The 12,151-nt window shown below is 45.3% G+C and overlaps 1 protein-coding gene across 3 annotated transcripts in view; it reads left to right on the top strand.

The window, feature by feature from the left end:
* Positions 1-12,151, top strand: part of CAMK2G (calcium/calmodulin dependent protein kinase II gamma) — a 123,920-nt gene that overhangs the window by 69,857 nt on the left and 41,912 nt on the right. For all 3 annotated transcript variants that reach the window (XM_086616831.1, XM_086616830.1, XM_086616829.1), the window contains exons 4-10: positions 125-179; positions 752-817; positions 3,650-3,722; positions 6,683-6,785; positions 7,668-7,751; positions 8,626-8,720; positions 11,334-11,456. In XM_086616831.1, coding sequence (XP_086472957.1) covers positions 125-179; positions 752-817; positions 3,650-3,722; positions 6,683-6,785; positions 7,668-7,751; positions 8,626-8,720; positions 11,334-11,456 — 599 coding nt within the window. The remainder of the gene's footprint in view (positions 1-124; positions 180-751; positions 818-3,649; positions 3,723-6,682; positions 6,786-7,667; positions 7,752-8,625; positions 8,721-11,333; positions 11,457-12,151) is intronic.

The following is a 12,151-nucleotide window of genomic DNA, read 5'->3' as shown; positions in this document are numbered from 1 at the left end:
CATGGGGAATTAGTAGACTGATGGGGTTGAGGGAGAACTTGGCTGTGTGCATGGGTTTGATTTGTGAAGTGTCATATTTGCTACATGCTCTGTAAATCTCCATTTCTTGATTATGTTTTTGCAGTGCGGCTCCATGACAGTATTTCAGAAGAAGGTTTCCATTACCTCGTCTTTGATCTGTAAGTGTCTGTCTTTGGCTTTGATGCTTCACCAGTGATACAGGCACGTGGATGGTTGACTAAGAGTGGCATAAAAAGCACCTGCATTAATATAATTCTCCCTTTCTCTTTTGAGACCTGTAGATACTTCTGGTCTATTTGACAAAAATCCATTGACTGTGTGGTAGGGGAAGGCTCCTGGCAGCAGGTGTGAGCATGGGACAGCAAAGGACAGCTATCCTGTATAGGGAGGCTGTTTGACTTTTGTTTCTGAGGCAGCCTGGAGGGTGTCACAGGAGGGTTCTGCCCAAGCTTAGCATATACCAAGCTCTGTAGAGGTGCATGGGCAATTCATGCCTAGTGTGTCAACAGTGTCCTGTACACTGCTGGTGAAATGGCGGTCGAAGGAGTCAGTCACATGGATGTACCAGTGCTGGTGCCATGGTGGTGGAGCTCTGTCCTGGCTCCCCTGTGCCGTAGATGCCCACACAGGCTATGGGAAACGGCTCGGACGGGTGGCCACGTATGTTCTGTGCAGCCTTGAGCTAGACGTGCACAGGCTCTGTAACCTCCCTTGTTCTTTGTTACTTCAGGGTTACTGGTGGGGAGCTCTTTGAGGATATTGTTGCCAGAGAATACTACAGTGAAGCAGATGCCAGGTAAGATTGTTTCCAGACCCTTCTGTGTATGTGCCACATGTATTGGCAAGTAGAATGAGTTTCCTGACTGCTGTTCTGTGCATGGCTTTGTTCTGACACTCTTGCTCCCTGTCTGGAAAAAACAATTCCTCCTTCTCCTATTAGCATAAACTATTGTCAGCGATCAGCCTGACTCACCACTGCTCTATCCCTTACCACTTGCAGACGCTGCTGTCTTTGCCGCTTGCAGACACTGTGCTCTTTGCTGGAAGACCCATTGCTAGAGGCTTTGTTTCCCTGACCTTTCTGGTGGGTGGTGACAGGGTGTCCTTGCTGAGCAAGCGTAGGGGAGAGCTGTCCTGTGGCTGTGAAAGCACTGCCTGCTTGGCCTCTGCCTTCTCCTTGTAGGGGTTCCAGCAATGTGCCGTTGCTGTTGGGCAGACCCATTCAGTTTGCCTGTGTCTAGGTACTGGTTGACAGGGCAGGGGGGAGAGCGGGCTTTGAAGGCTGTGTTTCTGTGGAAGCCGTCTCTGACTGTGAGCTGGTCGATGCAGTAAGAAAAGGCAGCAATATGTGAGAGTGACTTTTATGTTTTAATATTAAAAAGATTTAGAGTTCCGCCCTTCTTTTTCTGAGTGTGTTCCCTGTCTCCCATGCATGAGCTTTCTCTAATGGCCTGTGCTTGTCTCCTTGTGGTTTATGCAGGGTGGGTGTTTCGTGCAGTAGCTGAGGGTGTTGACTGACCCATCTGTCTGGGGGACATGCAGCATTTGGAATCAGAGCTGGGATTAGGCAGCTCCTGTTCTGCTTTAGCAGGGCCTGGGAGTGGCCCAGCAGTGACATTTCACCCCTGTTTATTCTGCACCTGTGTTCTTACCCCATCCTAACCGTTGCTGGAGCAGGAATTAGGGGAGCCGTGAGAGGAGAGGGATAAGAAGGGAGTAATGGGTGCTGCTGCAGGGTGAGTTTGGGTAGGCAGTACTGTGAGGAAGATCATACTGAGTGCAAGGAAGGGAAGAATATGACCTGGTATGTTAGTGTAGGTACTGTTACGGAGTCCAAGGGTGCTTATTTGCTGTCCTTGTGGTACGCTTACAGCCTCCGTCTTCTGGATGTTGCATGATGCTTTCAAATGAGGCATTGTACCACGCGCTTTGCTGTGAGCCATCTGCTGATGGGGAAGGCCAGTGGGCTGGTCATATCTGATGGAGCTCCTGGCAGAGAGGTCTGAGAGCCCTGTAGATGTATTCAGTGGGGTGTACAGATGTTGTAGGCACAGCATCTCGTACAGATGCACAGTCACTCAAGCCATTGAAGTTGGGAAGTTTTGAGGTTATCAATCATTGTCCTTCCCCATGTCCCTCTTGCCAGTACCTGTTCCCTAAATCAGTCAACAGCTGGCAGTTACTGACACAGCTCAGGAAAATTTTACCAGGGTTAGGGGAAAAGGAGAACTGTCTGTTTCTTTGTGAGCCTTCCTCAGGGTGCTCAGCCCTCTGACTGTCAGCTGGCCAGGTCTCTCAGTGCCCACAAGATGACAGAGTGAAACTCCTCCCTTTCTCTCCTCATGCCGAGCTGAATTCCAGAGCAGGCTGGGAGAGCAAGGGAGCGAGGTCCGTGCCAATCCGCTGCACTTGGCTCGCCTGGGACACCTCACACTTTTGCCATTTTTGGCCAGAAAATCTCTCTTGCTCAGACTCGGCTCTGTTCTAATTATACATTTTTGTTTTGGGAGCGGGGAGATATTCGTGGACTCCGACCCTGAGGATTGTACTGCCAGCTTCAGAGGGGTGGGGGTAACAAACACACAGTGCTTCACCTCCTCTCCTCTTCCTCCCCTCATCGTCTTCCCATCTTTTCAAGTAGCCATTTTCCCTTCCCTCAAACATTTCACTCATTTCAAATTTATTCCCCTGAGATTTGTAGAATGTGGTGAGGAGACTGACTGATTCTGCAGTGAGGACACAGACCCATCTGAGTTGCCCACATCTGGGTGCTTACTGCCCAGCCAAAGTTGTCAAAATCCCTACTCTATTCCACATTCACCCTTGGGAGCTAAGTAAATGTTTAGTGAAGAGATGTTTCCAACCAGAAATCTTACCCATGGGTGTGTTGCACTGTCCTTATGCGACAGGTGTAAATAACATCTTGCTTTTGCCCCGGTGGTTACAGCAGTGAGAGTGGCAGAGACACGGTTTTCTGTGAGCTGGGGGAGCACAGCACTCTGCACTTAACAGGGAATGAGTCTGTTTTTCAGATCACTAACCCCTTAAGTGGGATCTGTACTTAAAAGGCACCCAGCAAGCGGGTGTGTGCGCACATTGTGTATGTAAAGTGCTTGAGATGCTGCTCTGAAAGCTTTGCAAACTGGCAGGCACCCAGAAGTCGTCATCCTGAATTTGCTGGGAGAGGCTGCTACTCTCTAAAAGTTTATTCTTTGCTCGGGACTAGCCCAGCTGAATGTTTCCTGGAGCGATTGTGTCTTGCTTGCCCAATCTTGGCTCCTGTTTGCAGATACTCGGACGCCTCGGTTCTCCTGTGTGGGGTGGGCATTGATGGCCGAAGGAACAAGCAAGATTCTTAGTGTGAAGAAAGGAGGTGGTGATGGGAGGCAGGAGAGAGGCTTTGTGGTCATGCTATAGATAGGATGTTTAGCCTCCTGTTGCCAAGGGGGCTGGGAGTGTCCAGCTGTGACAGTACTGAGCTGTGGCATCCAGTGGACATGATGAAGGTATTCAGCCTGGGGTCTTGAACTCTCCCTGGTACAGATAAAAAAGTTAGGAAAATAGTTCTGAGATGAGATGCCAAGTGTACGTGTGTGTGTGCATAACTGTGTCTCTCCCTTTCTTGCAGCCACTGTATTCATCAGATACTGGAGAGTGTGAATCACATTCACCAGCATGATATCGTGCACAGGGACTTGAAGGTAATATTTCCTCCGTGCCGCAGAGGCTGAGGAGAGCAGCCAGGGGATCATTGGAAGAGGCAAGACAGGAATACTGTGTTGCCAGCTGGCAGGGTTTTTTTGCTTGAACTGAGCTCAGGGGTTCCTGAAGCACAAATTCGCTTCTTCAGAGTTTTCTAGAGGGTGTGCTGAACTCCCAAGGAAGTTTTCAGTCTTTGTGAACCTTGCCAGCTCTCAGCCTATCTGAGGCAGCTCCAGGATGGAATAGTTGTGAACCTTGGAGTGCAGTAGGCGTTTGGAGAAACTTGGGTAGGATTCATTATACTGAAGGACACTTTCTAGTCTGCCATTGAATAGATCTCTAGAGACCTGAGGCAATCTCTGTTCGATCTGCCAGGATGAGTTTGTCTGTACAGAGCATGTATATTTTTATTCTGCACTGTTGCCAAACACATGCCATTGGGCTAGGGCAGAGATGCACAAAAAGAATTTGTCATGTCGTTTCTTTGTTCTCTCATCAGTAGATGCACTTTTAATCTAAAACCAAAAGTGCTGGTCAGTTACACACTGGGTGAATCAACCATTTGCCACATTATAACATGTTTACAGACCCAGAGCCTCCACAGTGTAGTTACTTGAACTCCCTTCCTAAGAAGTGCCAGCTGTACTGGGAACTGGGCAGGCTCTAGAATGAAGAGGTTTGTTCAGGAAGGTCTGTCTGCCCTGCAGCCCTCTGTCTAAAGTGGGAATGGTGATGGCCACCAGTGATCTGGTTAAATTAATGTAGGATGACACCTGCTACTAGTGTTGGGTTTGGTTTGTTATACAGTGTGTAAGGGGAAAAGTATGAAAATATTTTGCAGAGAACAAGGTAAAAACATGTTGCAAACTCCATGGCGGTGTTCCCTCGGTGTTTCAATCTAGTGGACAGCTGTTAACCCTTAGTGTTTCTGGCAAACTCCCATGCAACGCTTCTGGCCTTCTGATTCAGAGCACTGTGAAAAGATGCAAGTGATTTACTGTGAAATGGCTGCTTTAGATTAGATCTGACGCCTGGTCTTGAGACAGCAGCTTCCAAGAGGCATTACTGCCCAAAATTAGGGTCTCTGTGAAAATCCGTAGTGTTTTCCAGTATGGGATGGTTTAAGTTTTCCTTCGCATCCTGTGTTCAGATATAATCTGTTTTGCTTCCCAAGTTTTGCTTGTGTGGAAGTTGTGAACTTGTTCAGAACTGATCAGCTGCTAGATGCTCTCCACTGTAGTTAATGTGTTTCTTCTGTTGCTTGCTCTGATTCACTGAAACTATCCATGTCTGAGGAGCAGCCATTCCTTTTAGCAATAAAAGATCCTGTGTTCTTTATTTAATATTTAGCTCCTTGCCAAAAACTTGGCCTTCAGGATCAGTGTGTAACAACTGCAGAGCTTGCTTCAAGTGAAGTTTGTCCTTTGCACCTCCCTCTCATAAGCCTGTCTTTTGCCTGACATGCTCCTAAAGAACTTAAAATGTTGAGCTGCCCATAGGGACCATAAGAAATTAGGAAATGCATTCACATCCTTACCAAAAAGTATGTGAAACCCAAGACAACCCATATGTTGGCAAACATGCACATGGATAAGCACCATTAGCCTTAAGGTGTTTGTAGCTGTATTTTAGAAGCAAACAGTGCTTGGCTAGCGCAAGCCTGGTCTAAATTTCATTGTTTCTTACTCAAGCCAAGCCCAGGTGTGATCTGAAGTTGGGAGAGATTTTCGGATGACTTCATTGGTCTTCTGCTTTAGGGAAGGTGAATTTTCATCAGTGTAATTTGATTAACACAATCATTTCCACTTCCCATATAGTGAAAAGTCAGTGGCATCCAAATGTATTGAGACCTAGTTCCCCTTCCTTCTGTGCTGCTTATGGCAAGGACTGATAGGCAAGGCCGTTCTCCCTGTGTTCAAAGCAGAAGCAAGGCATGCGCCCAGTACTTTTAACCATTGCTTGGTTAAAAACTTGAGTTGATATGAATTGCACAAATGATCAGAAGGGGATAGGATGTGAAATCACATTTTTCCTGCCTGTCTACGAGTTGGTTTCCTGCAGAGCTATAATAGCCACCACCTTAAAGGCTTTGGGGTTTCACGTAGGTCCCATATAACTAGCTGGTCTGGCGTTTCAGAGGAAGTTGCTGACTCTCAGTACAGTTTTTGGAGTTGTGTTAAGCTTCTGCTGAAGTCCTCTACTGGAACACAACAGAAGTGTGATTTGAGTGAGATTTATGTGAGGTGGAAATGTGAGGGGCAAAAGTCTGTCTCCCTTTCCTAGCACATGGGGGAAGTGACATGGCTGCTTGTCTTATAGTTGACAGCGGCAGTTGCAAGACAGCATATTTTATGCTGCTGTAAATATGTAGCATGAAAAACAGCTTACAAGAATACTCACTGCTGTGCTGCTTATGCCAGTTTGAGGCTGAGGCTTTTTTTGTAAGGGATGAAAGCTACTTGCCTATCCAGATGATGCCTTCCCACATTATGGCGCTGTATTTGGCAGCCCTTGTTAGCATCATATTTACTTTTCCAGTGCCTTGGGGACTGTGTAGTGTTCACAGGGAGAAACATCACTGCAGATTGTATCTACTGCATCTTCCTCTCCTTTCCTCCACCACTCAATTAATCTCTTTGGGGATGACAGGAACAGATTTTGGGGTTTGTGTTGCAGGAACTGTACTGCCAGTGCCCTCTGGTGTCAGCATGTAACATATGGGCTGGGTTGGGAGAGGCAATGGCTCCCACGGAGGATTTGTGTTGGACTTCAGGATTTTCTGCCACTTTAGGTGAAGGCTGTTTGTTGCTGTTGCTGTGCCTTCACGTCAACAGCTTTAGTACACACCTTCTAAATTCAGTCAGCAGATTCAATTTAATTATATAAGTACTGAAACAGGAGGCTTTAACGAGGATGTCAGTCTTTCATTCTTATCCCCTTTTTTCTTTCTTCTCCCCAGCCTGAGAATTTACTACTGGCAAGTAAATGTAAGGGTGCTGCTGTCAAACTGGCTGACTTCGGACTGGCCATAGAAGTCCAGGGAGAGCAGCAAGCCTGGTTCGGTAAGAATGTTTGAGCTTTCTCACTTTTGCTCCCCCCTTTCCCTGTGGCTTGTTGAGTTGCACCTTCTCTGAATACTTTCTCTCAGCTCTTCCAGCACACTTGTGTGTATTTGGCATTGCTGCTTTCTTTCCAAGCATCTCAGCCTCCAGGCCCTTGGGCATGAGCCTATGTGCAATAGAGAAAAGCATATGATAAGTACAGAAAAAATGTCAATATATTTCTCTATTTTTCTTCTTGAATTGCAGTAGATGCTAGTGTCAGAGGTGAGTGTAGTTGCTAAGTTTAGATCCTGATCTGAACTTTCGTACTGCTCAGGAGTGTAGACATCTGGAATTTTGTTTGATCATTTTACAGAAATGCATTTGACCTGGCCTTCCTCAGGCACACTTGGATCTGGCCTTATCTTTGTTTAACTAAAAGACAATTAGAAATGAGACCTTCTCAGGCTAAACATCAGCTCTGAGACTCTGGAGTGCTGTGGAGATTCTGGAGAAGATGGCTACTTCTCCTGGTCTGCCCACACCGTTTGGCAATCAAATGTGTCCCATCCATGTCTTGCGTATTTCAAACTCCAAGCCATTATATGTAACAATGATACAAGGCCTGTTATATGAGTTTATGGCCAGCTGGTTGACACGGTGCCTCTTTCTTTTTTTTGTTTTTTCCTGCAATACACAGATACTTGATCTCATCCGATTTCTTCCCCACCCCCCTCCCCCCCCCTTCTGTTGGTTTACCAAGAGGTAGCTTTAGCAAATATGAGATGAAGGGTGGGAAATGGGTTTTGAAATTTGTTGGTTACCACTAATGAATTTTGTGATATGGCAAGATCTCTTCTGCTTGGATACTGTAAGTACTTCATGTCATCCATTTCCTGGCAGGGTTTGCTGGCACTCCAGGCTACCTCTCCCCCGAAGTCTTAAGAAAAGATCCTTATGGAAAACCAGTGGATATATGGGCATGTGGTAAGATTCTGTCAAAATGTTTTACCCTTAAACACCACCATTTCGTGTAGAAGAACAATTCCTTATAATCTGTTTCTGGGAGGGTGCGCAGTGCTCCTTCTTATTGGGTGGAGAGATGAAGGCACACTTGAGGATAAGCACCTTGCGACAGATGGAGTTAATATTGGAGCCTGAACTCATTTGATTCTGGCTCCTAATCCTTTCCTCAGGTCGTCTATCAGATGTTTGAGACTTAAGAGATAGGACCTGCTATGCTTCGCAGAGTCAGTTGTTTAGATAACTGTAGCAATTTCCTGTTACTCTAGTTATGTAGAAGATGAAATACTGAAGAGTTGATTTTTTTAAAAAAAGAAAAAATTGAAGAGTAAATGTATCTGGGACCAATAAGTTTAAAGACTTGATATCAGTGTTGCCTGACATGGACTAAATGGTTCTCTGCAGGCTAGGAGTGTTAGCTTTGTCAGTGGCATTTTTGTCCCAAGACCATGCACAGTAAGCATCTAAAAACCTAGTCCTTCCTAAAGAGTCCCTTGCTGCCCAGCAACCCCAGGGGATGTGGCTTCATTTTATTCTGAGAGCAGCTGGGAGTTGTGGCTCACCAGCCATGATAGCTAGAGGAGCGTAGAAGGACATCATGCACCTTGTTCTAGCTCCTGGCAGCTGGTGTTAAGAGCTGAACATGAAGTGCGAGGGTGAAGTTTGGTAGAGGAGAGGTTTGTACTGTCTTTTTCTATCTCAGAAGGGTAAATATGATGGCAAATGAAGATATAGAGCAGTTATTGCTTTGGGGACTGTCAAGAGGGAAGGAAGATGGGCTGAAGGAATAATTGGCATATTAGCCTAACCATAGTGTATCTGTGTCTCTCCCTCCCAGGAGTGATTCTGTACATATTACTAGTGGGGTACCCTCCCTTTTGGGATGAAGATCAGCACAAACTCTATCAGCAGATCAAAGCCGGAGCCTATGACGTAAGGGCACTTTCTTGCTGAGTACCTGCATGGGTGTAGAAGCCATCCAAAACATGGCACTATCTTACTTGGTGTCCACCAGCAGGCCCCAAGCTACTGTGCAAAGTGATGTTTGGCATGTTCATACACCTCGTTGTCTTCACTGCCTGGGATACAGTCCTGTTTGGGGCTGCTGAAAGGATATGTGGAAAGCATCACAGTGGGCACCAAGACGTTGCTCGTCATTAGGGAAGTGCAGAGCTGGAAATGCAGATGGTGGGAAATGGTGTCTTCTAGTGCATTTACCACAAAGTGCTGTAGATGTAGCCAATGCTAATTCTTTCAGGGGAGCAGAGGCGAGGTATAATGAAGGAGCATGTTTTTATCAAGGCCTAATTAAAAGTATGAGGAAGTAGTCTGTAGAATAATAGCTTAAATTGTAACCTCTGGCCTCCTCAGTGCCATAGTGGAGTTTCTTCCAGCTGTGGAAAGCGTGGAGCCCAGTGAGAAGACTGAGTGGCAGGGATGGCTTTGTGATGGGGATCAGCGTGGTGGGTTGGAGGCTGTGGTAAAAAGCCAAGCAGTTCATGGAACAGTTCTTAGAGCATGGCAGAACTGAGGTGCAAATAGGTGCCTGAAGGAGAGAAATAGCAAGGAGATTAGTCCTGGGGAGCAAAGGTATTGTAGAATGTGGTTTGGATGCCACAGCTTACATGTTTGATATAAATTCTTCCATGTAAGGAGAGGCTCGGGAGGGAGGAAGGAACTTCTGGACATCCTAGCGCAAGCTCTGTGGGCATGAATATCAAGAGGAAGTTGGGGAGTTAATTTTGTAGGTTGTCTTGTGGTTTGTATTTAAAAAAAAAGGCGGGGGTGTGTGTGGAAAGCGAGGGTTCTGCTTGACCCCAGTTACCTCCTAGCTTCTGTGCCTGAGACCATGAGAGCAACTGTACTGGTGAGAACAAAGGTCTGCCTAATCCTGTGTCCTGGCTCAGTGGCTTCCTGAGTGAAAGGAAAGTGACGTCTTTGTACTTGATAGCCTTAAATGGAGTTGTGTTCTTCTCTTGCCTTCCTACCTCTCTTGTTTGTGTTGCTTGTTCTCATATGAAGTGGTTTTGTGCTAATTATTTCAATGAGGATTTTCAAAGCACTTCAGGGGTTAGTCTAACTCTTTCTGCAAGTCATGAGAAGTGAAGTGCCTGATGCCTCCTATCTACCTGCTGTTTTTGAATTCTTACCTATAATGAACAAGTTCCAGTAGATTCCCCCCTGTTTTGTCTGATAGAAAACAGCTCAAGTTTTACAGGTGTACCTGCCCCTGGTGTCCTTACCCCAGCACTGAGAACGCACTGGACTGGTCTGTTGTTATCTCTTGACCATAGAGGAAGTGGCAACTGTAAATTGGAGTCTGTGCTGTTGGGTAGGGGGTTTGCAAGGCATTATCATGAATACTTCAGAGTTGGGGTGGGAGGAAAGCGTCCTGGCTGAAAGCTCAGTATCATAATTTCTGAGTAGTCTCTTGCAACGTTTGCAGAACAAATTGTATAGTGCCTTGCTGATGCCTGAGAATACAGAAATAAGATTATATGCAAATCAAATATGATGGGTGTATTTTTATTACCTAACTGAGCAAAGTACGAAATGCAGGAGAAAAGAGAAGGAATAAGCTTTTTCTAAATGTTGTAGTACTGTAAGGAACTGTTCTCAGGATAGATCAATCTTCACCCCCTTGTAATGACAGAGAACTTTTATCACAGTAGCACATTTATCTTTGTGTTCTCAAGTCCACCTGTATTTGTACAGTAGATTCATAGGAGTGAGACGTATTGCATTTAGTCTCAGCATGCTGTCATCTGTACCACGTGCAGGTGTCTGGAGGATGGCGTAAATATCAGCTTTATCATTACGGGAATTATAGGAGAGAGCAGCTACCCCTCATGGATAATCAGCAACTGAGATACTTGAGATTCTTTTCTTTATTTCCGTGTTTCTGTATTACCGTCCGCTATTACATCTCTTGCTCCCCAAGTAATGATTTCTGGTATGGTAGATGCTTGCTAATGACTTGCTGGTGGGTTGCTACACCTCAGTGACTGGTATTGTTCCAGGATATTGTGCTTTACGGTGGGGAAGGTGTACCTGATGGGATGTTCTCTGTTAGCGGTTTTCACTTTGACAAGGTTTTGCTGTAGTTAAGTGTTTGTGATTTTTGCATATGCTGTTATAGCTTTTTAGCATGCTGGAGAAAGAGCAAGATGGGGTAAAAAAGATAGTGCTTGTGTTTTTCATGTCAGAACTCAGTTAAAAAGATCTGTGACTTTACTTTTTTGACTGTTGAGTTTGAAAGAAATTCAAAGGTCTGAGTGTTTCCTAAAAGGCTTTTAAACTGTTGATCTTCCTACCTGTGTCTGTTGAATGGTACAGCTGTGTCCTGCTGTCTGGTACCATTCATTTGCTGCGTTCTGTATGATTTTTGTTCAGCATGGGTTTTCACAGAAATTGATGGTTTTGGCACATATGTTAGCCCTGGTATCAAAAGGGCAAAAGCTGGAATTCAGCTGTGTAGGAGGGAGAATCTCTTCTGCTAGTAGAAGATATTTTCCGTTCATCATCTGTTTCTTCTTCCTCTTTCAGTTCCCATCACCTGAGTGGGACACTGTGACTCCTGAAGCAAAGAATTTGATCAACCAGATGCTGACGATAAACCCAGCAAAGCGCATCACAGCTGACCAGGCTCTCAAACATCCATGGGTCTGCGTAAGTATTTTCCTCTATTACAGATTGATTTGTGGTTTATCCTGAACTAACATGTCAAGAAGACTTAGCCGCAGAGGAGCCCAGAATATTTTAAATATTTCAAAATGGGATTTTTTTGGAGACTGACCTTCAACAAGCCAACTTTGTCATGCTGTGGTGCTTTTATTGCCACTGCAGGAAAAAAGAGATCGATCTCTTATTCTTTTAGAAGTTTTGTAAATGTCCATAGTTTCTGTTTTTTCCCCACATCTCCTCTTGCAACCTATATAATCCTGAAACGTCAGATGGAGTTGGGCATCAGACAAAATATTTTAGGATTATTTTATTCTTATCTCTACTTCACTGTGTTGCATTGCATCTTTGCAATGTTGGAATGTTTCTGCTCTGCTGCAGCTTAACTGACTGTAAACCTGAAATCAGTGAAAGGTCTTTTGCTGTTCTTTGTATGTAGTTTCAGCCTTGCCAGACCCCACACATGAGTGTATTTCATCTTTTACAAAGCTGGCAAGAAAATCCCAGAATGCAGCTGGGAGCGGGAGTAGGGGAGAACGGCAATTGTGTACTTTTATCTCTGCAGGTTGAAATAGTTCCATCTAAGTCTAAACAGATGCTCTTTTAATACCATAGCTTGCTTCTGCTTTCTAGGATGTGTCTAGTGTGTTCCTTCACTCATTTTTTCTTGAGGAACTTTTTTC

This window comes from Tauraco erythrolophus, chromosome 9 (assembly GCF_009769465.1).
Source record: "Tauraco erythrolophus isolate bTauEry1 chromosome 9, bTauEry1.pri, whole genome shotgun sequence".
In the NCBI taxonomy this organism is placed as follows: domain Eukaryota; kingdom Metazoa; phylum Chordata; class Aves; order Musophagiformes; family Musophagidae; genus Tauraco; species Tauraco erythrolophus.
The sequence above is the reverse complement of the archived record's forward strand: the minus strand, read 5'-3'. Positions and strand labels throughout refer to the sequence as shown.